At 36.7% G+C, this 23,860-nt stretch overlaps 2 protein-coding genes across 2 annotated transcripts; one reads left to right on the forward strand and one right to left on the reverse strand.

The window, feature by feature from the left end:
* Positions 1-11,462: 11,462 nt before the first annotated feature.
* On the forward strand, positions 11,463-15,803 carry LOC141647983 (putative proteasome inhibitor). The gene is made up of 10 exons (XM_074456391.1): positions 11,463-11,620; positions 11,726-11,910; positions 12,787-12,958; positions 13,049-13,195; positions 14,210-14,278; positions 14,652-14,729; positions 14,833-14,864; positions 14,945-15,014; positions 15,106-15,186; positions 15,472-15,803. Exons 2-10 carry the CDS (start codon positions 11,733-11,735, stop codon positions 15,596-15,598), a joined length of 954 nt encoding a protein of 317 aa, XP_074312492.1. The 5' UTR covers positions 11,463-11,620; positions 11,726-11,732; the 3' UTR covers positions 15,599-15,803.
* Positions 15,804-16,675: 872 nt separating this feature from the next.
* Positions 16,676-22,899, reverse strand: LOC141647979 (vacuolar protein sorting-associated protein 32 homolog 1-like). Its single transcript, XM_074456386.1, has 7 exons — positions 22,557-22,899; positions 22,313-22,416; positions 19,672-19,771; positions 18,668-18,753; positions 18,291-18,382; positions 17,560-17,671; positions 16,676-17,102 (listed from the first exon to the last, which is right to left on the reverse strand). The coding sequence occupies exons 2-7, from the start codon at positions 22,394-22,396 to the stop codon at positions 16,932-16,934; spliced, it is 645 nt and encodes a 214-aa protein (XP_074312487.1). The 5' UTR covers positions 22,397-22,416; positions 22,557-22,899; the 3' UTR covers positions 16,676-16,931.
* Between the last annotated feature and the right edge of the window lie 961 nt (positions 22,900-23,860).

A 23,860-nucleotide genomic window follows, 5' to 3' on the forward strand; every position in this document is an offset into this window, starting at 1 on the left:
TTATTCGTGACATAATTCCGTAATTATGTTAAATTTTTATCCAAACCACCAAAGATAATTAAAATTACATGACAAAACCGCTTTAGTCAAGTTAATTTTAATCCGAGATAATCCGTTACAATAAATCATGTTAAAGTAACTTTATTTTACGTGGGTGAACCGTTTCACTAACAAGCGAGAGCATAAAAACGTTTTATGCATAAAATGGCCGAAAAAAAAACGAAAATTTTTTTTTTTTTTTTCTTCTGTACTGCTGTACGTGAACAGTACCAGGGGCCAAAAATTTTTTTTTTTTTTTTTAAATGCTGTAAAAAAAAACGAGAGCATTAAAAGTCCAAAAAAAAATTTACACGGCTCATTCATGAGCAACTAAAGATCAAAACAAAACGGTTTGATAAAACACAATTGTAATTTTAATCTAATCCGTATAGAAAACAAAATACAATTGTTATATCTTCAACATATTGCAATCATTATCGTTAAAATTACAACATGCGAAGAACGAATAAAAACAAGAGATCAAACGATCTAACAAAAACTTGTGGCACGCAAATCAATGCAATAAAAAAAACAGAAAACAGGCCGTGAACTTGAAGGCCACTCGGTTTTCATAAAAAGAACAGGTTTGCCGAAACAAAATTTGCCACACGAAATTTTATGCAATTATTTTGACCGATCTTTAACATATAGCGATGAATATCGATTACAATACAATATGCAAAGATCGAAAATGAACACAAAACAAAAGGTAAACATTACCGTGTAAACTTGACACGGATCACAAGGCACAAAACAAGAAAAAAACGCAGCAAAAAAAAAATTTCTGCCGAGTAAAAAAAATTTGAGCCGTGGCAATTTTTTAACCAAAATTCATCGTTTCAACAATCGTTTGATGAAAAACACATATAAAAATTTACGTGGCCTCGCTCTGATACCACTTGTAGGGTAATATCCGTATAAAACCCTTTCTTTATAGGATTATAACGCAAAATTTATATGTAGTTTATAGTCATAAAACGAGAATAACAAGGAAACGACAAAGATATAGAAATCAACCTCGGGTCCTTTGATGCACGGCGTAAAGAACAGAAATCAACAGCGATTCCCTCCTAATTGTTGCACCCAAGATGTCCGAGTTATGCCCTTGTGCTAGATCAAATCCTCTAATTGCTTTTGCAATATTGAGAGGATAGTTTTGTGAGTTGTGTTGGATGTGAGATCCGAGTTCTGAGAGGCACAATTCCCAAAACCCTAATTTTGATTAGCAAAATGATAATTAGGTTAGACAAGAGGAGAAGCTCTCCTTTTGTCTTTGGATGGCTCGGCCAAACCGAGTGAGAGGGAGGAAATGGGCTTTTCATTTCCTCTTCACTTAAACTCGTGATCCGGTCCATAGCTCGCTAAGTGTATACGACGCGGTTTCATTATAAACTGTTATCGGTTATCGGAAATTAAGGCATCAACTAATAATACGGGTTAGTTGAATTATTAATACATGTCCGACAAAACAGTATTGTATAATTATATTCAATATACATTTAATTAAATATAAAACGCTTATATTTAATTTTACGAATTAACTGGTTAATTCGCCTTTAGCCCATGATATTTAATCCGTATTAAATATAATATCTCAACATCACATTTTGACTAATTATTAGTCAAATAACTCAGACTAACTGGTTAGTCAAATTTGGCATCTATATGACTGTATTTTCATACCGTCACATCACTCAAACGTATCCTATAGGTGTGACTTTTAGGGACCAGTTGATCACCGCCATCTGTATGACAATAACGTCAAACTTATCTAGCAAGCCAACCGTTATTGATAAACGTGGATCAACTGATAATAATACAAAGTATACCCTTTGATCCTTTTAGAGGTTTATAAGTCCTTGCACTAACTGTTAAGGACACTAACCCCAACAATTGTGAATGATCACTCACTTTCACCGATTTTGTTGGAAGATATAGAGGATGAAGATGTATACGAAGTGGCAGTGGAAAGAGGTCAAGGGGAATATGACAGAGACGTCGGAGAAGAAGGGGATGAAGATGAAGTTGAAGAACTTATTAGATACGAAAATGAGGAATCAGAGGAAGAAGTAGGAGTGCTTTTTTCAGATGATGAACCTGTTTTGATTTGTAGTGACAATGATAGTGAGGAGGACTAGTTGTAATTGTACAATTATTAATACATTTGTAAAAAAGTTTAAATTTTAAACATTCAATAAAATTTGCATTGTTTAAAATTATACTCCCTCCGTTTTTTATTACTTGTCGTTCTAGCCTATTTGGTTTTTTGTTTTATACATGTCGTTTTAGCTTAACATCAATAGTCTGTTTCAATTTCCAAGGTTTGGTTATAAGAAACCTCTCAATTCAGCCAATAAAATGCATTAAAGAAGAGGCAAGTGGTAATTAGTTCACAGTTTTCCATAGGACACATGAACACCAAATAAAACAATAATGATAAAAAGTAGCATAGTTGCAAATCTTAATTTGTGTGAATCAAGTTAAAACGACATATACCCTGTTTTTCATAGTTAGTGTTTATTTCAATTGTTTATATATACCCTGCAGAAATAGTTGATTTAATGGTTGATTTGAACTAACGATTTTTTCTTTGAACTAACAATTTGAATTGTTTTCAAGCAGTGATTATGCCGAACATTTTTCACCGTGTTTTTGGGAGCAATAGTAATGCATCTCAACATGATCGGGAGGACGAGGAGGTTGAAGATGAGGTCGATCCTGAACCTCCATCACGAAGACAGGTGGGTATGCAGGTGACTCTCTCATCAGCCCGTGCTCTGTTAGATCATTTTTGGTAAGTTTATGTTAATTTTTTTATTTTTAAAACTTAACATTTACAGTTTTAATTTCAAATATTTATGTGTTTTTCAGGTGGGATGACGAACCAATCAAGAAATATGTTACTTGGTCGTTCACCCGTAACACAGGAGATGAGTACTTCACTAGGTGGGGTGAAGCGAGTCTCGCACAGCGTCAGAAGATGTGGAATTACTTTGCGGTAATTATGTTTTTCAATAATAATTTTCTTAAATTTATAATAATTTTCTTAAGTTTTATATAACTAATATCACACTTGTTTTTGAAACAGACTCATGTAAGATCCATCGATCATGGCTATGATCCTATTCCTGAGTGGTAGTCGAGGGTAACGAGGCAGATTACCACTCTTATTAATGGACTAAAATATATTAAGAAAATGCCAAAGTGGGTGCCTGATACTTGGTGGGATAACCTTAAGACTAGTCCATAAGATCTTACTTTTGCCAAACATTCGAAAATCAACACGACAAATAGGAAGTCGGGTGGTAAAGACGGGAAAGCATTGGGCACCCACACTCTTGATCGGAAGAGTTGATCCGATGCTTTTAAGGAATTGGTAAGTATTGTTTATATTACTTTTAAAAAGTGTAATATATATATGATTGACAAATATATACTTGATTTTACTTGTTTCCATACTAATTTCAGGGTCAAGAGGCCACTCCCTACAAGTTGTTTACGAAGACGAAGAAAAATAAGAAGGGCGAGTGGGTTAATCCTCGAGCTGCTGAGATTGACGTAAGTTTTTATATTCAATTTAATATTTATTTTTCTTAGAAAGAACGATAATATCTTTCTTATATATATATATATATATATATATATATATATATATATATATATATATATATATATATATATATATATATATATATATATCATTTTCGACGATTTTGTCTCTTTTTTCAGCATGATTACCAAGAGGAGATGAGTTAACCATTGCCACCTGGGCAGTCTCCCGACGAGATCCGGGCGTACTACAAGGCTGTAGGAGGCTTTGACGAGAAGAACCGAATGTTTGGGACCGGAGATAAAGGGGCCGAAATATTGTATGATCTTCCTACTAACAAAGCTGGCCGACGGTCTTTCTCTTATGCTCCTAGCATGATTTCACGGCTTTCCATCCAAATGAATGATGAGCGAGCCGCTCGAATTGCTCTTGAAAAAACCGTTCGTGAACAGGCTGAACAAATGGCGGCAATGCAAAAGGCTTGGGCTGATATGCAAGCATCTCAACCCCCAAAAAGTGTTCACAATTTACTCCACATAGGCGGGATGACTTTCCGCATGGTGGACATGGGTTTGGAGATGGTAGTTTTATTGAGCCTATACGTTATAGCCTTTAGGTTAGAGCCTTTAGGTTAGATTAGTGTTGTCGTCTAGTATGGATTATGAAAAAATATTGGTGATTTGTGTTTAATTAGTAAGACAATGTATGAATTTGACCGACTTTTTATGTGAAAAATTTGCTTTCAATTCTCTTTTGTTGTCTATTGATTCCCGCAATAGCGGTCGACGTGAAAATGGATTCCCGCTTGGCGGTCGACGATTTTATGTGTTTTGCAGGTTTTGGTTGTATTTGAAACGATGCAAATAGGCATCGTGACTGTATTTGAAACGATGCAAAAAACGCATCGTGGTTGGGCAGCAGGCTGCTGTTTCCAGGCCTGATTTTTAATAGACTTGACGGAAATTCCGTCAGTAATTCCAAAAAACTGACGGAATTTCCGTCATTTCCAACTTTTTTATGTGTTTCAATTGGGTGTCGAAAAACTGCCATGTGTCATTTTGTGATGGAAATTCCGCCAGTAATTCCAAAAAACTGACGGAATTTCCGTCACTTCCAACTTTTTTATGTGTTTCAACTGGGTGTCAAAAAACTGCCACGTGTCATTTTGTGACGAAATTTCGTCAGTAATTCCAAAAAACTGACGGAATTTCCGTCACTTCCAACTTTTTTATGTGTTTCAACTGGGTGTCAAAACACTGCCACGTGTCATTTTGTGACGGAAATTCCGTCAGTACTACCATTTACTGACGGAATTTCCGTCACTTTCCAGCCACAAATAGGGACGGTTTTCCCGTCAGTGTTCCGTCAGTTATTTCATTTACTAACGGAAATTCCGTCAGGATAGGTTTTTTACTGACGAAATAAGCTGACTCTGGTTACTGACGGAATTTCCGTCAGGAAATGGAAATACCGACGGAAAAACCGTCAGTATGGCCTGAATTTTTCCATCGGTATCCCGCGTTTTCGTTGTAGTGTAACCATCACCTCCTGCCAAGTATATCCATACCATTAATACTCAACCTCTAGCAAACGCCTCCTATAACCACATCTTATACTTCCTCACAACCATACACATCAATCGGGCCTCTACAAAATAAACCTCTTTAGAATGATCATCTTTCCTATTTATCATCACCCTTAACCACTAGTGACAAGTCCTCAACACTACCATCGTTCGGACATCAAACCTCTTACACTCATCTCTAAACAGCACGGTTTCTTTCCTATCTTTGGTTAACATCCCAAATAACGAACATCAAACCCACCAAGAAAATTACCTCAACATTATTTTCAATTCCATCCTTAATTTTATTGTCACCCAACTCACCACCAAGATCTCATATCGTGCAAATTCTTTACCCAGCTTTTTACTTTCCTTAATTCCTCGAAACTCATGATTAACAGGTCATCCTGGAACTCATATATAACCGTTAACTCAAATCCTCATGATAGTATTGTACATCTCGACGATTCCTTACTTTTATATCACATAACTCCGGTGAACATTCTCCTAGTTTACTCCCCTCATTCTTTTCTTTTCACATTCGACAAAATCAATTATTAGTTCATCTCCTTACTCCTTATACCTAACTCTCTGATAATTCGGTTACCATTTTGTTGCTCCAAAACTTAAATTCCATTACTTTATATCGGTACTTTCTCACTCTTTCTTACCATGGGTCCTTTCTCATAATTCTACTCACTCACACTTGCCACTAATTATCAATCCACAAAATCAACGTTTACTGTTCAACTCACACTTCTCACTAATCAGTTTCTTTTTTTTTTTTTTTTTTTTTTTTTTTTTTGGAATCCCAAAACTCATTTCATATCGTTAGTCGCCCAAGGAAATCACACATTAGTTTCACCTCTTGATAATACAAATTCCCAAACTCACTCGCTATCTGCAAATCCACATCGCTGCATAACTCAATCTAAGCTCTTTATACACCATTTCTTTCCATCTATCTAAAACGACCTTTCCATTACATATATTCTTAACCAACCGAGTTATAACTATCTCCCTTCATAATCCTTAAACATCCCAAGTTACCACCATTTGCATCTCTTATTTCAATCTTTTCATTCTCACGTTCCATAAACTTACATCACCCCCTCACCCACATTCACTTACTTTTTCATTACTCAACACACAATCATATTACTCATCTTATCTCACAAAACATGCTCTATGTCTCAATTAAGCCTTACCAATCTTCCTTTTTCTCTTTCCACTATCTATCACACCCACATATAACTCATGTCCTAATCACCGAACTCTTACTCACCACAGGTGCCACTCCTTACATCATAAGATTGAGTAACTTACGCATTAGGACCAACACATAGGTAAAACAATGCATAAAGAATCCAAAGAACACCTTTGAATTAAACATAATATGCAACGTAGTCAAAAGATAAGCATATGACCCAAAACAGGGGTCACTAGATCGAGTACAGGCCACTCGATCGAGTAGGTGACTTACTCGATCGAGTAGGTGAAAGTAAGAGGCACGTACAACAAATTACCAGGGCTACTCAATCGAGTAAGGGCTACTCGATCGAGTAACAAGAGGTCTACTCGATCGAGTAAGGGCCACTCAATCGAGTACCCTTCGCAGTTCTCAACACAGTCCAATTTTCGTAAAACGATCATATCTCACTCGTTTCTTGGTCATTTTGGGCTGTGACATATCGTTAGAATCGTAAAAGAACAAGATATCACCTCCAATTAGAATCACATCAAAATCATTTATGCATCTCAAGTTATAACAGTTTAAAGACAACTTTGCTGTAATCAGACGACATAACTATTTGATTTTTCTCTTTCAAACAACTTAAACATCAACAAAGTGAACAAAAGCGACTCGATACTTGTAAACCCACTATCCCTAACCACATGTTACTACCTACCAAAAGCCAAACAATAACATCTATCATGCTCATATAACATTCAACTTAACAATCATGTACTACCCGCATGCTTTAACTTTATAACTTTTCGTAACACAAAACATACCCATACATTACAAATCCTATTTCCATGTTACTAATACAACAATATTATAAATCCACTTCGTCACCTAAACATATTCATAATCATGAAATTCATATTCTCATACAATTGCCACTTCATCTTTTCCAATCAATTCATCTAGTTCAATCACATTCTTCATCTAACAAGTGCATATGATACAACAGTACACAATTATATGAACTTATTATATAACTTTACGCAAACAAAATTGTGTAAAATCATATCACACCCCCTAATCACATGTTACTAGTATAGCCACATTATAAATCATTCATCCTGCAACATCATTATTCATCACGTTTTATCATATATGAACTACTTTCTTTTTCCTCCACATCATTCATCATTCTCATATACTTTTCCAACAATTCCAAACAACATTGTAAACCAACTATCATGCAACATTCATATTCACAACACTTTATCATTTACCACATTCCCCATTCCACCACAATCATTTTGCAATATTTCTATACAACACATCATCCAACATACGCAATAGAACATTACCAAACACATAGCGATCCCATGACACCCCATCGTGACCGGTTTAAAGTTGTAGGGCGAGTTCGCGACTTTAGGACGTCTCCCAAGTCTTTGCATTAGCTCCTAACAACTCCTACCCGGGTTCATTTTATTTTGACTCTCTAGATTCATTGGGTTCATTAGTTATAGGTTCCAAAATCGTCGCTCTGATACCACTTTGTTACACCCCCATACTCCAAGTGCCTTACCAGGACCACTTAAGGCATGGAAGTGCTACCATCTCAGTTACCCGAGGCAATGATAATCAAATAGACCATAAAGAAACGTACTTTAATAATAATGTTTAAAGTGATACAACACAAAACCGAAACTGATAAAAGGGAAAATACAAAGTTACTCAAAATGCTAAACCAACTAAACAAAAGAACAACGTTCGACACAGCGGAAGACTTCTAAAGCAGCTCGTGATGACTCAACCCAGCTATCCCATGCGCATCAATCATACCTGCTCAATAACTGCTCACCACCCTCGAATGGATCACCACAGTTTTAAAAACATTTAAACGGGGTCAGTACTAATTACACAAAATCAACAGCTGCAATGAAACGATAATACAAACAACTCAAATCCACACATCTCAGTCACCACATCTCCACCCTATCTCCACATATCTGGCTACACACTGAAGTGTGTAGTCCTGCCAGAGTACCCGTCGCAACAAGTACTCATCACCGCCAGTTGGGGGACCGTAGTCGTGCCCACCTAAGCCCCGCTCATCTTATCCGAGCGATAACCCAAGTCCATTAATGTGCACATCCCTTCTGTGGCGGGTTCCACAGAAGGCGAATCAAGGACGTGAAGCCACTCCCGCAAGTGACTCCACTCAGCCAGGAACGCACCACGAAGATCACAGACAGTTATACGATAATACAATACTTTTACTAACAATCACCAAATCAGAATCCAATACGATAATATCCAATCAACAACAACGAAAACAACATCAATACCAACAATGCCATTTAATTAATACTGAGTAGGGAAACCCTATCTGGAAAAGCAATCACCACAAACGATCTAGCAGCTAATCAGAATTTCTCCTCTACGAATCCTCCTCCTATAACATGTACACAATCAATTACTACCAACACTACAAAAAACACCCAAAAGCCCCAACATTACCAAATTAGGGTTTCAAAGAAACTCAACCAAACGTTATAAAAATTATACAAGGAACTTACCCTTGACGCGACGAACTCAACGGTGTAAAGAACAAGACAATCCGACGATCCTAGCCCCTTAGGATTTGCTACCAACGCGAAGAAGGAGAACAACGTAACTCTTTTTCTCTCTTGAAAGGTTTTAGAAAAGTGAAAACTGATTAAGAAAGGATGACGGAAATCTTTTATATTAATCACGCGTTATTAACAAAACCCGGTTAAAATAACCCGTAAGACACACTTACTCGATCGAGTAAGTCACTTACTCGATCGAGTGCCTCTTACTCGATCGAGTGCCACACGTACTCGATCGAGTACCCATCAGGCAGATTATTGTATCGTATAAAAACATACTTACTCGACAGAGTAAGCCCCACTCGATAGAGTACCCAAAGACATAGAAAACCGTAGTATTACACTCTCCCTCTTTACAATTGGGATTTAATTTTTCCATGTATTAGATAGGCAACCAAACGAGGCCTTAAAGTAATTATGATAGTGGTAACCATTTCCTAAGAGGTAGTTAACTAGCTTAGACCCACCCGTGCATTAAATGCATGTCTTATAGCGTTATTTTTATTTCTACTAAATTACATATATAATAATGGCATCTCATTAGATGTTCATTTTTCTCCTCAATGCATTTTGCTTTGATAAATAAAAAGTTGAAACTGAAAATTAATTAAGAGAATTGAGTAGCATGTTGAAATGTATTTTTGAAAAAGTATTTTTTTATACCGCAAAGTTAATGATTCCAAGTTAAAAATTTTCTCAATTTTTTGCCTCGAAAGTAATTAAAATGGTTTATAATTTTGTATTATATTTAGTATGAGTCAAATTATTCTCAAAAAATAGCATCAGTCAAATAACTAGTAATTCATAGTTTGATACAATTTTTTAAAAATATTTAAATTAAAGATTATAGATTAGAGTTAGTAAAAAAAATATAATTTGATGAAAAGATTAATTTTAATAAAAAAAAAATAATTTAATGAAATAAATTATTATTAGCTTCCTTACTTAGTTAATGTATACATAATTATTATTAGCTACCTTATTTAGAAAGATGCTTTTTGGAGAGAAAATTTGTAAGGATGACTATTCATTTAGTAGATAGGGGATTTTATATTTTTTTTTAAAAAAAGAAAGAAAAAAGAAAAATAGGAAGTTAGGAATGAGTGGGGAGTTGAAGGGAGTGGGGAGTATGGAATATCCTACATATGGTAGGTATGTAGGATATAAGTATTGTTTAAAACTTTGAACCAGTGTTTTTATAGAGTCATGAATTTATTCAATCTGTACCCGTAATTAGGTAAGTTCAACGTGTTGGCCCAACTCGGTGTAGTGGGCCAGAGTTTTGCAGTGGCCAGCAAGTGGGCCAACCCAGCACGACCCGATGCCATTCTCAGGTCAGGCTAGTGCTGCTACTTCCTCGGCTTGTCCCGGTCCAAACACTAAAAAAAACAAGGGGTCAATCCGTCAAGGCCTAGCCCGCTACTAAGTGGATTGGGCTCTGGCCAAGCAAACTACCCAACACTCGGCCCAGCCCGATCACTCAATCGAGTCATCCCTACACTGCTAACTCTTAGTATGGCCCGTCCCAGCTCGACCAACTCATGAGCACCCCTACCTTTTGTACAAAAACATGAGGGCTAATTTTCATCGATGACGTTTTAGTAACTATCGATGACATTTTTTTTTAAAAAAGACGATAAATATCCTTGCACTCACACACTATTTTCTCTCTCTAAAAAAATCTCTCAAATTGTAGTAAAACTCAACTAAATTAAAAAAAAAAAAAAAACCAACAACAACAATTAACAAGATTAATTAACATGACGGATCCCGAATCACCGTTAAATCTATTCGATAATTGATTTACGTCACGTATTGACTTAGTAATAGCAAACATTGCGATTTTTCTGCGTAAATCTGAAATTTGTGCACCCAAGGTTCAGTCATGTACCCAACGTTCAGCCATGGTCCAAACATGGGAATCCAACGTTTGGCCATGGTGAACGTATTTTTTTGGCCAAACGTTAAAACTCAACGTGGCTCCATGGTTACACGTTGAATTTCGACGTTAGCCCATGCTTACACGTTGGGATTCAACATCCGTCCATGGTCGAACGATGAGTCTCCACATTTGGTACATGGGCGATTGTTGAATCTCAACATTTAGTTCATGGCTAGCTAGTTTCTTTTTTTTAAAAAATACCGTGTTTAATACGTTTATTTGTCGTTTTTTTTAAAATTATTTAAGTTTTCTAGTTAATGTGCGTCAATTTCTAACATTTTTTAATTGGTTTAATGCAGATGGGATATCGAAATGTAATTGGTTTTTAGTAGAATTTGAGAGAAAATTGTTTAGAGAGAGAAATGAGTGTAAATGTGCAAAGGGCATTATCGTCTTTTGAAATGAAATCGTCGATGATAGTGTAACTAAAACGTGGACGATGTTCACAAACCGGGAAAAACATATGCTTAACGATTTTAAACTGACCCGACCCAAACCGTGCCTTTCAAAGCCCGACACTTATTCGGACTTTACTTGCACGAGGAGCAGCAAGAAGTGACTAGCATATAAAAGTGGAGCTGTTTCTACACCATGCTAGATTGCTACACGATTCCTTTGTTTCAAATTTAAACCCCCAAATTTACAATTTCTCAACAAATTGCGTCTCTACCTAAATCAATCAATAAATCTCTCAATTTTACAACTCCAGGTATGTATATTCTCTCATTTCGTCTTTTAATTTGTGTATGATCATTGCCTATTTCTAATTATGCCATGAAATGTAGTTTTAATTGCGAAATTATGCTTAAATTAGGGTTTTAATGGCGACTGAACAATCAGTAATTGCGGTGATCAGGGCTTCTCGACCATCTTTTCGTAACAATCACGATAAGGTGGCGTTTGCAGTCCACGCGTCGTTCCTTGCTAGTGGTTTTGTACTTACCGCCACCGGTTCCCCTGCTTTCGCTGATAACTCGCTATCTTCATCGTCATCTTCTGGTATTTTCTTTTATTTTTCTGCTTCCTTTCAATGTTTTATGTAAAACTGTTTACATGTAAGTTACTAAAAACAGGTTTTATGGGGATATTTCTGTCAATTTGCATGTGATTTTACGATAATACTCGTGTAGAATCGCTTACACATATTTGTGATTGAAATCTTGAATGACGTCCATTCATTTTAGTGAAAGCTTGTGGAAGATGGCCTTTTTAGAATGTTTACATGTGGAATTTTGATTTTGGTATGCTTGGATTTCCTTGGGAGTTTATAATCTTACTTGATATCGAGTCTGTTGGTAAGTGCTGTAAAAAATGGGCATGTAAGTAGGCTTATTAATGGGCAGCTTGTGCTCTTGAATTTAATGGGTCATGACTACCGATTTATGTAGAGCTGACGCAGAAGCAAGGACGCGTCTAATTGATGTTGATCTTAAATTGTATACAATGGCAGAATGTTTTAGGATTTAGTCTGGGCGATTTGATGAGGAAAGTAGGTGGGGAGAGAGGTACATAGTTGGTCTTTCATGAGACGGTGTAACTCTAATAAATAAGTGCGGGATACGAGTATTAGTAAAACGCATATTAATTGATAGCAAGAGAGTAATTGAACCAACGTGTCCGAGTGTCTCACAAAAATATTTGTATAACACTCTTTATGAAACTTTGTGGAGCCAGCGAGAGTTGCTGGTGGATGTGAGGTTCCTAGTTGAAAGAGAGAGTGGCCTAGAATCCGCAGTAGTTGAAATTACCATTTTTTTTAGTTTAGACTGAGTTCCTTGTTTCCGGTTGATATGCGTGAGAGGTTTGTTTTTGCTTTTTTATTTTCCTTCTTTTTTCTTTACAATCTAATTAATATTACGGTTTTTTATTTTATAGATGAGGTAGGAATTGAGGGTTGGAATGAGGTGGAAGACGAGTATGCCTTCTTATATATTAACCCTGAGAAAGGTAATAAGAAGATTCTGGTGAAGTGCTTGGTGATGGGTGATAAGTTGATGGTTGATGCTTTAAGTGAGGGTGTATCTGAACCTGCCCATCTTGATATCAAGTACATACTTCCCTTATTAACTATACTAGAATTTTACACTTGACGCATTGTGATTTGACATCTCATTTCTTATGTTTGGGTGTGTGACAGCGTTGACGAATTTGTGACCGAGGCTGATGCAAGTGGTTATAATGCACAATACAAGAATTTGGGGAAGTTTGTTAGCTGTTTGGAGTCAGAAATTTTGTCTAAATTGGATGGTGGTGCTGCGGGAAGTCACTTGAGTGGCCCATCGAGGTAATAATGAAGTTTAGTCTTGTTCTATAATCCCATTACTTCTGTATGTAAATATATATGCTTATAAAATTAGGAGGCTTTACGCTTTTGATGTGACACACTCTGACACTGCGTCATAAGAGCTGGTGAAGTTTGGTATATGATTAAAACTGTGTAAGAGTGTGTTATTGAATCGTCAAACGCCACTGACAATGTAATTGAATATATGTGAAAATGCATGATAAATGAATGAAAATTTGAGTGGATCCCCTCAAAAAAAAAAAAAAAAAAAAAAAAAAAAATTGAGTGGATCATAGATGATACTTGGTCAAGTTCCTTACCAGTAGTTAACTAATTCTTAGTAAATTGCTGAATCAGACTTTTTAATAGTTAAGCATTTCCATTTGCTTACTTTCATATGAATCTGTTTCTCATTTTCTACGACTGTTCTGTGGCACAACATGCTATTTTGTTGTTATCATCACTAAGACTATAAAACCATTTACAGTCTTGGTGTAATGTCACTATTTACAAATTACTACTCAAGTGATCCTTGTAGGCGACTGTTTAAATACTTTCTGTTATCTTCTTAGTTCTTAGTTATTACTTTCATATTGCTGGTGGCCTTTCTATTATCCACAATTATCCTTCATTTAATCCATTCCATATTCATGGTGATCTCTTTATCATTAAGTGACTGTTTATCATTAATTGTCATGTGGTTTTGCACTAAGCTATTGTATAACTGTTTTACAAGAGACTTTTACATAATGTGCAAATTGAAGACATCTGGATGATGATTGACTTCCTGAATTTTCCCTCCATTCGATTGTTATCACTATATTTATCACTAGATCACAGGTTTACCTGGCTTTTGTATTATGTTTTACTCCCCTTTTGTTTTTCACTTTTTATTTTTTATTTTTTTCGCATTTTGAGGTGTGCGTTCAACCCATGGACGGTTCCAAAGGATGATTCATGTCAGCCGACCCCAAATCATTTTGGGACTAAGGCTCTGATGTTGTTGTTGTACAGATCACGTGTTTCTGAGGAGCCGAACAGAAATCCTGATGGGTCTGGATATCCTCATGATTCTCCTACAGGGTAACTCTTTTCTTTTTATAGAACTTATTTGAGCACTCAGGTTTGTTGATTTTTTTATTAGCAATTTGGCCGCAAATAGGTTGGAATAATTTGAAACTTTTCTGACGCTTTGTCACTTAGTTGGATACTGCTTCATAGCTCGTCTGTTGATATACACATTTCTCATTATTATGGGGTTTACATTAATGGCTCGTTGGCGACTAAAGATTTACTTTGTTGTCGCTTGTTTACCTAGGGCTTGACAGATACACATGATTTTAAATTTCAGTGATAACAATGCCGATGTGGACACATTGTTCTTATATTAAAAGAGAGCACGCGAATAAGTTTAACCGTAAAAGAAGCAAGGATTTACTCTTGCTTTTCTGTATAGGTATGTGCTTCCTCCTGTCAATCCTGTAGGTGGAAATGATCTTTTTCCTAGTGGCGGAGCTGGAATATATCCTTCTAGGTTTCTTTCTTTCTTTCTAGATTTTTCATGCATTCTGTTAAATGTCATGTTATCTTCAATATCCACCCTAATACTAACCTGCATCCTTTTCGAAATATTACAGAGGTGATTTTGGTGGTGGATCGATGCTAGTAGGTTTGTGATATTAGCCATTGTAAGTGAATTTGCTCATGGTTTATCCAATCTTAGCAACTGAAACGTGTCATTGTTCTCAGGTCCTGAAGATCCTAGGTGGTTTGGCGGTGGAGGTGCTTTCTCTGACATTCCGGGAGGACCAGGAGGACTGTTAGTATTAAGCTTATTTTGTTTTGTGCGTCTCTCCTTTTTTTGGACATACATGGTTTAATAGTCATTTGTATTTTTCTCTATCTGGCAGCGGTGGTCCACCACCAGGCGCTCGATTTGATCCTTATGGCCCACCTGGGGTGCCTGGTTTTGAACCTGGTAATTTTGGAAGGTATCAATCGTCATCTTTTTTTGCTTCAATGTTCTCGATTGTGCTTCCTTTGTGATTTGTGAAGGTGATGGTATCAATATCGAGTGATTAAATGGGTTTTGTATGAGACGGTGTCACACTAACCAAATCATGTATTTCTCATTTAGTTTTAAGGTTTTAATTAATCGGTCAGTCTCATATGTTAAAAGTGTTTCATATTGTAGCTTTTGTGATTGACGCTTTAGCATACTTCTAGGATTATTATTATATCCCAAGTTGATTAACCAACCGGCCTTTGATCTACAGATTCCCAAGAGGCCCAGCTCCTGGAGGCGGGACACACCCGGATCTTCAGCCAAGGATGGGTAGACCTGGGGGGAGGATCCACCCCGATCTTGAGCAGCCTGGAAGTGGTGGTTTTGACTATATATAGATATCGTGTAGATTACGTTTTGTTCTGTAAAAGTTGGGTGGGTTTATAGTCCAGATATTTAGAGTGGAGTTCTTGGTTCTCTCTTTCTGGTAATGTGAGGTTTCTGAAGTGTGTAGAAAAAAATGTAGTCAAATGCTGAGCAAATAAGAACTATGGCTTGTATATTTTACTCCGAAAATCCTAATGATGTTTTAAGAACGCTTAACATGCGTCTGAAATTTTTGCCAATTGATAGAAAAAGAAACTTCCTACCATGTATGATTGATCCACCACCAATTGATAGAAAAAGAAACTTCCTACCATGTATCATGGACCTGGCAAACGGTCAGTTTGGGCCGGTCATAATGGGGAGCGTTACATTTTCTGGGTCAGGTCATTTCGTGTCAATAGTTTAATTTGATGATTGATTCTTCATTTTAATATGAACAATGTAGTGTGATTTTAAGTGGTCACTTTATGTTTGTCTGGTCATTTTCGATTTGGGTGATTTCAAATCGGGTCAACAAAGCTCGGGTTGGGTCAATTCAGTTTTCGGATCACATTCGGAGGTTATAGTTTGGGTGGAGTTAATTTGGTAGGGATTGGTTTTGCAAGGTCTAATCATGACGTTAATTAATATATGGGATATTTTACATGGTACCCCTCAATTTTTCGACTTTCTACATGGTACCCCTAATTGTTGTCATTATCACTAAGTGTACCCCTCTTTATTTTTCGTCAATTAAACTCAGTTTTAGGCATTAAGTGATTACTTGGACGCGCAACCAAGCTTGTCATTTGTCATCCCATGACATAACAAGTCATTACCTAACGCCTAAAACTGAGTTTAATTGGTGGAAAATAAAGTTTAGGGGTACACTTAGTGATAATGACAACAATTAGGGGGTACCATGTACTCCCTCCCGGCTTGCTGTTTTCTTCCCATTTCATTATAATACTCCTCACATATATTAGATAAACGGGAAGAAAATTAAAAGCCAGAGGGAGTATGTTTTAAAAAGTGTAGGAATACCATGTAGAAAGTCGAAAAATTGAGGGGTACCAGATAGAATCCTTAATATATTAAAGAAAAGAGAGTGAAAATAATGAAAATGATTTGGGTATTCACGAAATTAATCCACAACGCAAACCAACTTTCTCACAAATGATTGTAAATACATTTGTATTACGAGTAGCAATTAAAAAAGAAAAAAAAAAAAAGTGGTATAGTACAATGACAAAGGACGCTATCGACACTGATATTTCTCTTTTGCTGTATTTATCAACCAGCAATAGAGATTTTACGTTTACTTATCATACGGTGAGAAACTCGGAAAACTGGTGGTTCAAACTTTCAAAGGGCCATTTCTCTTTGGAGTTCAGCAAGTTCATCTTCTTGAGGGTCCTTTTGGGCCGCAGGCCGTGTGGGTTGCTTATATGGCGTCACTGGGGTTGTTATTGGTTGTAGAAGTTGTTCCTCCAACTCAGCTTCTTCAAGCCCTTCCAGCTCCTCTAACAGTTCATCCTTCAACCACCAAAGTATAACACGGAAACGTTTAAAACAAGATAGATAAAAAGGCCAAGCCTCTTGGTGAATGACATTCTTCTCTTCTGGTTACATAAGTCCAGATTCAGCCTAGATCGTACTAAACATGACAAAACTGACTCCATTTGATACAAAAAACTCCCGACTATGAAATGACCCAATCTTAAGTGACCCGAAACACAAACCTCAAAACTTATTGCTAGACATGACCCAAACTGATTTAAATGATCTGAGACGTACCCACCCGACCCAAAAACAATGCACTTGAAACGAGCCACATCGCAAGCACCCGAGCCGAATGACTTGTTTATCAGGTTAGATAGGGTGACAACTTTTCCTCCTAAGTTTCTAACACAAATCATTCAAGGCACAAGTTCAAGCTCCATCAACAACTCCTCGCAGCAGTAGAAACTGTAAACAACAAAATGATTCGTACCTCGTCAAAATCATTGGCGCCAATTGGAGCAGCAAGTGCATCTTGTATCTGTCTTAAGTTGTCAGTTTGTTCATTGATCTCATCCATTGTCTTGTCCACATCAATAATATTTCTGGGAAGAGGAGAACATGTGTACCATCAGGTCGTCAGTTATTGAGAAATTACCCGTATCATGAAGTTCAGAATTCAATTGAGGGTAAAATTGCTGCCTTGCATACACATCAGGCATTCAGATTTCAGGCATCAGGTTGTACAAAGTGCTATAAGCCTACAAGGTTACAACCTAGTCCCGTAGTTTAATCATTCGGATATGATGGAATTCAATTTGACAAAATAAAATAATACAGATGGATCCAGCCACAAACACAAGAACGTAGTTTGACAATGATGATTTTTTATTCGACACTGTAAGATACAGACACAATCCCCATTTCTCAATTATTTCTTGCCTTTTATTTATGAGCCAATAAATTGACGCTTTACTAAATAATAAACAGATTTTCTATTGTCAAAGATCGATGCAGAATCAATGTGTACGGTCTTTAAGTGTATATCACAAAAACTCTTTCTAGTAAAACAATTATTTGACCATAATAAAGTTTTTTTGTTTTTCTTTTTTTGCAAGATTATGAGAAATTCACTTTAATATCATGCTTCCTACTGCATATATAAGTATATAACTAAAGATTACACCAACAAATAATCAAAATTTCATGAAACCTAACACTCACGTTTCTTTTTGCATGTCTTTCATAGCTTTAGCTCCAGATCTCAAAGCATCAACAGTCTCCGTTGTTGCTTTTGCTCCATCAAGCAATATCATCTGGAGACAAATAGTAGCACAGAAAGGATAAAATATGTGTCTAAACCACGGATGTTTTTGAGGGAGAACAGTAAAAGAAATGCATGAGCCTCCCCATGTGAGCATGTGCTTCACTCAAGTGAGTGAACTGAAGGCGCATAGCGCTGAAGAATGAAATAGACAAAAGATGGACATAATCGACCAGCTAAGCTCAGAGGATGGGTGAATTCTCTTCAACAGCCTAAGTACTTGGAGCACATTTCCAAGTAGAAGTGATCGAATTATTCCAATCGGTAATGTCTTAACCTGATCATGAATTCGCAGTTGAAAATTTCCCAGCTGTTCCACTTGTTGTTCATACATCTTCTTTCTCTTTAAACATTGTATTGCAGCTTCACAAGAGAGCAAAATGATGTCAAAACACAGAGAAGAAACAACTAAAAGTAGCATCAGCAAAAAATTTCACGCAGTCATCATTTAAGCAATGTGGTTGAGTCCTTTCTCTTCACTTGTTTCATGCCCGGTGTTCCATAAATTGTTATTTTTCAGTTCTGTTTATTCCTCTTTATGCCCAACCCTTGTATTTTCATTTTATTTCTCTCTGTCACACCATCCCACTGCACTTTTGCTTAATTTCATGTCTGCCTTTTTCCTTTTGTTGTAATCTATTTTGTAACAAGTCTTCCCTCCTTTAGGGTCCGTTTGGATTGAAGGAATTGGAGAGAAGGGGAGGGGAGGGAAAGGGAGGGGTTTAATTTCCTTTGTTTAGATAAAAAATATGGGAGAAAGGAAATGGAAGGGGAGAGAAATGAGAGGACTTATTTTCCCCCCTATAGAACAAATTATAATCTTTCCAAGGGTGGCAAGATTTGGAAAGAAAACATTATTTGGACTCTAATTATACCACCACCATCCTTCAATCCTCCATCCATTCTTCATCTTCCTCCTTCCTCCCCTTCCATTTCCCTTCATAATTTTTGTTATCCAAACACCCACATTCCATTTGCCCTCCCCTTCTCTCCCCTCCCTTCACCTCCCCTCACTCCCCCTCCCCTCCCTTTCCCTCCTAAAATTGTATCCAAACGGACGCTTAGTCTCTATCCTTCTATGTCTTTTTATTGTTTTTATAGCAATACGGAACAACTAAGTTCCAGAAATTAACATAAGCTTAAAAAAGGGAACATAGAGAAACAAAGGTACCAAGGACGGACAAATTAATTTTTTCAATCACAATTCAGCACGTGTCAAGTGCACGAGCGTTTGTTTGTGTAAAATTTCAATCTCAAAAGTACCAGCTAACACAAACATACCACGCTTATTCTTAGCTCTACTGAATTCTTTCGCCTTCTCTACCTCCCCAGCAGCCTTCTTCATGAGAAGCTCTTCTTTCTTCTCTAACATTTCAAGAGCCTGCAGAACATATGACAGCCTGAATACTCAACAATGAATAGGAGGAAGATGATGACAGACAAAATAGCACTCGGCCAGTAGATATATATACTTATCAAATGTTATAACCCTGTTGTTAAATAAGATAGAGATCAGGTTACATATAATAATGAGTAATTTAATAATTACTCCCTTTTAGAAACCACTTTTCTAAAATTACTCCCTTTTGAAAACTTTTTAATAATTTACTCCCATAAAATGTTCTCAGGTTAAAAATTGCACCCAATTAGACTTTAAGGTGAAAAGTTGTGTTTTAGGACCGTTATGCCCCTATGTTAATATTTAGACATTAGCTTTAAACAACCCACCTTCTCACTGTTTACTTCATCTTTCAGATTTAACATATTCAAACTCAAAATTTAACCCTAAAATCTCCCCCAAATTAATTTGGGTTGAACTTTATTGCTTTGTATTAATGTTTAATTAATTCAATATTAGATACGAGTTCCAGATGCAGTATGGATCAATTGGATGGTCATTTGGGGCCACTCTTGGCTATGCACAAGCAGTTCCTGAAAAGCGAGTTCTTGCATTCATTGGAGATGGTAGTTTTCATGTAAGAAGTTTATCCTTGGTTCTTGTATCTCAATTAACCTTTCATGAAACACCAAGTTTGCATTTTTACCTTGCTGATTGAATTTATTCATGATTTTTCTAGGTGACTGTGTGGTCAGAAGACCATCATCTTCCTGATCAACTATGGTGGATACAACTCATACAAGTATTTTGTGAAGAACATTATTTGAGGATTTGTGTTACTCGTATCTGGCGAAGTCTTTGGGTCGACATTAAACCAACAGGTATTTTGCGAAGAGGAACTGGTGAATGCTATTGAGACAGCTACTGGACCGAAGACGGATTGCCTCTGCTTTATCGAGGTGACTGTGCAGAAAGACGACACAAGCAAAGAGCTTCTCGAATGGGGTACACGACAGTACGACACAAAAAAACACCTTAATTTCTGGGATCAAAGCCCCTAATTTCTGGGTTTGAAACCCCAATCAATCCTAATTGGGGAAAATTATAAGAAAAGGGAAGAATTGAAGTGGATGAATGAAGTGAGAAGTATAAGGGAGAGAGAAGACATGAAGTATATAAAAGATGAAAGAAGGGCATTTTCGTCATAAAAGTAGACTTAAAATCAGAAATTTCAAATATTGACGGAATATGTCACCGGAGTGTCAAATTGGGTGCAATTTTTGACCTGAGAACATTTCATGGGAGTAAATTATTAAAAAGTTTTCAAAAGGGAGTAATTTTAGAAAAGTGGTTTCTAAAAGGGAGTAATTATTAAATTACTCTATAATAATTACTTGGTTCATAATTTTGTTTGTCCAGGAACTCAGGATCAGAAATATATGCCATTTCAACACAGGTTACTATCAGCTATTTCCTGAGCATGACAGAACATGAAACAGCACCACCAAAGCTGAATAATACAAAAGGCGAGTTAAAGAACAAATTCATATCAACAATTCTCCTATACAATTGTCCTATTATCCTATACCATAAGACGGGGCCAAATAAGAGAAGCCCAAACGTCGTGCTTATTTAATGTTGACTTCATTTTGATAACCTGATAATTTATAATGATGTCAGACAAATAAAATTACGTAACTAGATATATGTATTATCATTATAAATGACTCCGTACCAGCCTATCAGGTAGTCAAAATAAGCTTTAATTTTATATACGCAAAGAGTTCTCTACGTGGGCCTACTTTAAATTAGTTGGTCTTACTAATAATTTGTGCAGGCGTATACTGCTACAGTATGCAGGGTTGTCTTGGCAGTCAAGAGTAAGAGGCAGCATTTCTAAGAAAATGACTACACTGCAGCTCGCCTCGCTCTTCGCTCGCAAAGTCGCACGCCCAAGCATATCATCCAGCGCAATTTCAGAAATGCTATGTCCTATACATCATATTATTTGTCGGTGTGAAAAGCTAATAAGATGCTGTGTGTGAAAAGCTATCCACTTGAGAAGAAGGCTATAAAATGTCTGAGAACTGTGAAGGCACTCAGCAACGATCCCATGAAATACACAATAACATTAATTCCATACAAGCTACACAAGTCTAACATGCACACTATTCTTGTAATCATCGCAATCTATCCCTATTTGGAGTTTCACTAAATGATGTCCCTATAAAAAGCCTTCAAACTTAAATTCAGGTCAGCATCGTCTCAATTCTCGTAACGTCATCATTCCCATCATAAAATTCTCAACAGATTCAAGCATAACTGATATCACACCGTACTAAATCACTTCACGAAGACAAAATCAACCACTACTCCAACAGATCAATCCGGACTACTACTAGCATTGTCGAAACTCTCTCTTAACGTTTCAAGGTAACACAGCCTTACTCTTACAAAACCAACCGATGTTAATTTCATAATCGTATCGATTTCTAATTTAACAATCAACACACTCCAGGAAACACATTGAAATCAACTAAACCTCAAATTAGACAATTAAAAAGTTGATAAAGAAGAATTAACCTCACTCATTTTATCAAGAGTAGCCACTGTACTTGCGACAGCAGTGTTTTCCCGCGGTCCGGCACCGAAAAGTCTAGCAAACATCTTTAATGACGTTTTATTCCCTGAAAAACACAAATTAAACTCGATTAAAATAAAAAAAATAAGAAACACTAGGGCGATTATAAAATCATAATCAACATAGAAAATTCGAAACCCTAACAAATCAATAAAATTGAAATTGATGATAGGAATCAAAATTTACCGAAGAAAACAAGCAGATTGTGCGAAGACGGCGAGGAAAGTGATCGGAGAATCGATAATAGAGACAAAAAATTGGAAATTGATTGAGAAATTGCAGTGTTTGTTTATATGTATGATTGTATGGGATGGATAGAGATTACAAAATTGCGATTGCAAATTACAATCCGACGAACAAGTAGGGAATTGAAAACGAAATCAACTCGTTTACTTCTTCTACAAGTTAAATACAGAGTTACTTCTGTCCTTTACTCCTAGTCTAATTCCTGTAGACTCTTACTCCCTCCCCAACAACAATAATTCTCATCTGAAGTCTCTAGACAGTTTTTTGTGACCATTTTTATGGTTTACGTGAGTTACCTTTTTGTGGTAAAATAAGTTGTATAGTATCTTAAAATATCACCACTTTAAACATATTTGACCCGTCTTTCTTTCACTTTAGATGGATATATTCGTATATAATGAGACTAATTGTTGAAAAAATGTTGGTTTAAAAAGGGGGCTGTAAAACGTTGTCGACGTTTTTTAAAAGGGTTGTGCTTTTTCACATAAGAACTCTACTCTTTTACATACAACTTTTACGATTTTACCCTTGTTATTTTTTCTAACCCAATACAACTCAGTTACAGACCGGTCAAAAACTCACCCACTCACGTCCTCCCTCCAGAGCTCCGCCCTGAGCTCCGCCCTACCCTACCCCACCAGCCTCCCTCTCTTGCTCAGGCCAACCTGACCGCCAAGGCACCAGGCCACCACGCACTTCTGGAGCCGAAGATTATTTGTATAAATGCATCCCTTTATGATCTAGTAAATAAAATGTCTTTTGACAATGAAAGGCGAATACTATATGCTAGAACTGAACTATGAAGATTCATGTATTCGTATTGGACAAAAATTTCATCAATCATAAGCCTCGTATGTTATCAAAATTAGGGGAAGAGTGGTGGTCCATAAAAGCAATTTGTTGTTTTTATATCGCCTATATCTTCATTAGAATCAATTTTACTTCAATTTCTTGTTGTTCCATCTGATGATGGAAGAATTTATTTCACTATTGGCGATGTGGGTATTAACGATCGTCCTCTCCTTATCACCACCACCGCACCACCACGCACAGATTCTCTATTTCACGCACAACCTGTAATACCCGCCCTTTTAGGGACCCTTTGACCATCGTTGACTGCCCTTGGGGGCAGGAGTAATCTAGAATGTTATGACAAATCCATCCTGGGTGCGTGTCAAGAGTAGTACTCGATAGAGTAGAGGCTACTCGATCGAGTAGCCGTGGTACTCGATCGAGTAGGGGGT

Source organism: Silene latifolia, chromosome 3 (genome assembly GCF_048544455.1).
Source record: "Silene latifolia isolate original U9 population chromosome 3, ASM4854445v1, whole genome shotgun sequence".
NCBI classification, from domain to species: domain Eukaryota; kingdom Viridiplantae; phylum Streptophyta; class Magnoliopsida; order Caryophyllales; family Caryophyllaceae; genus Silene; species Silene latifolia.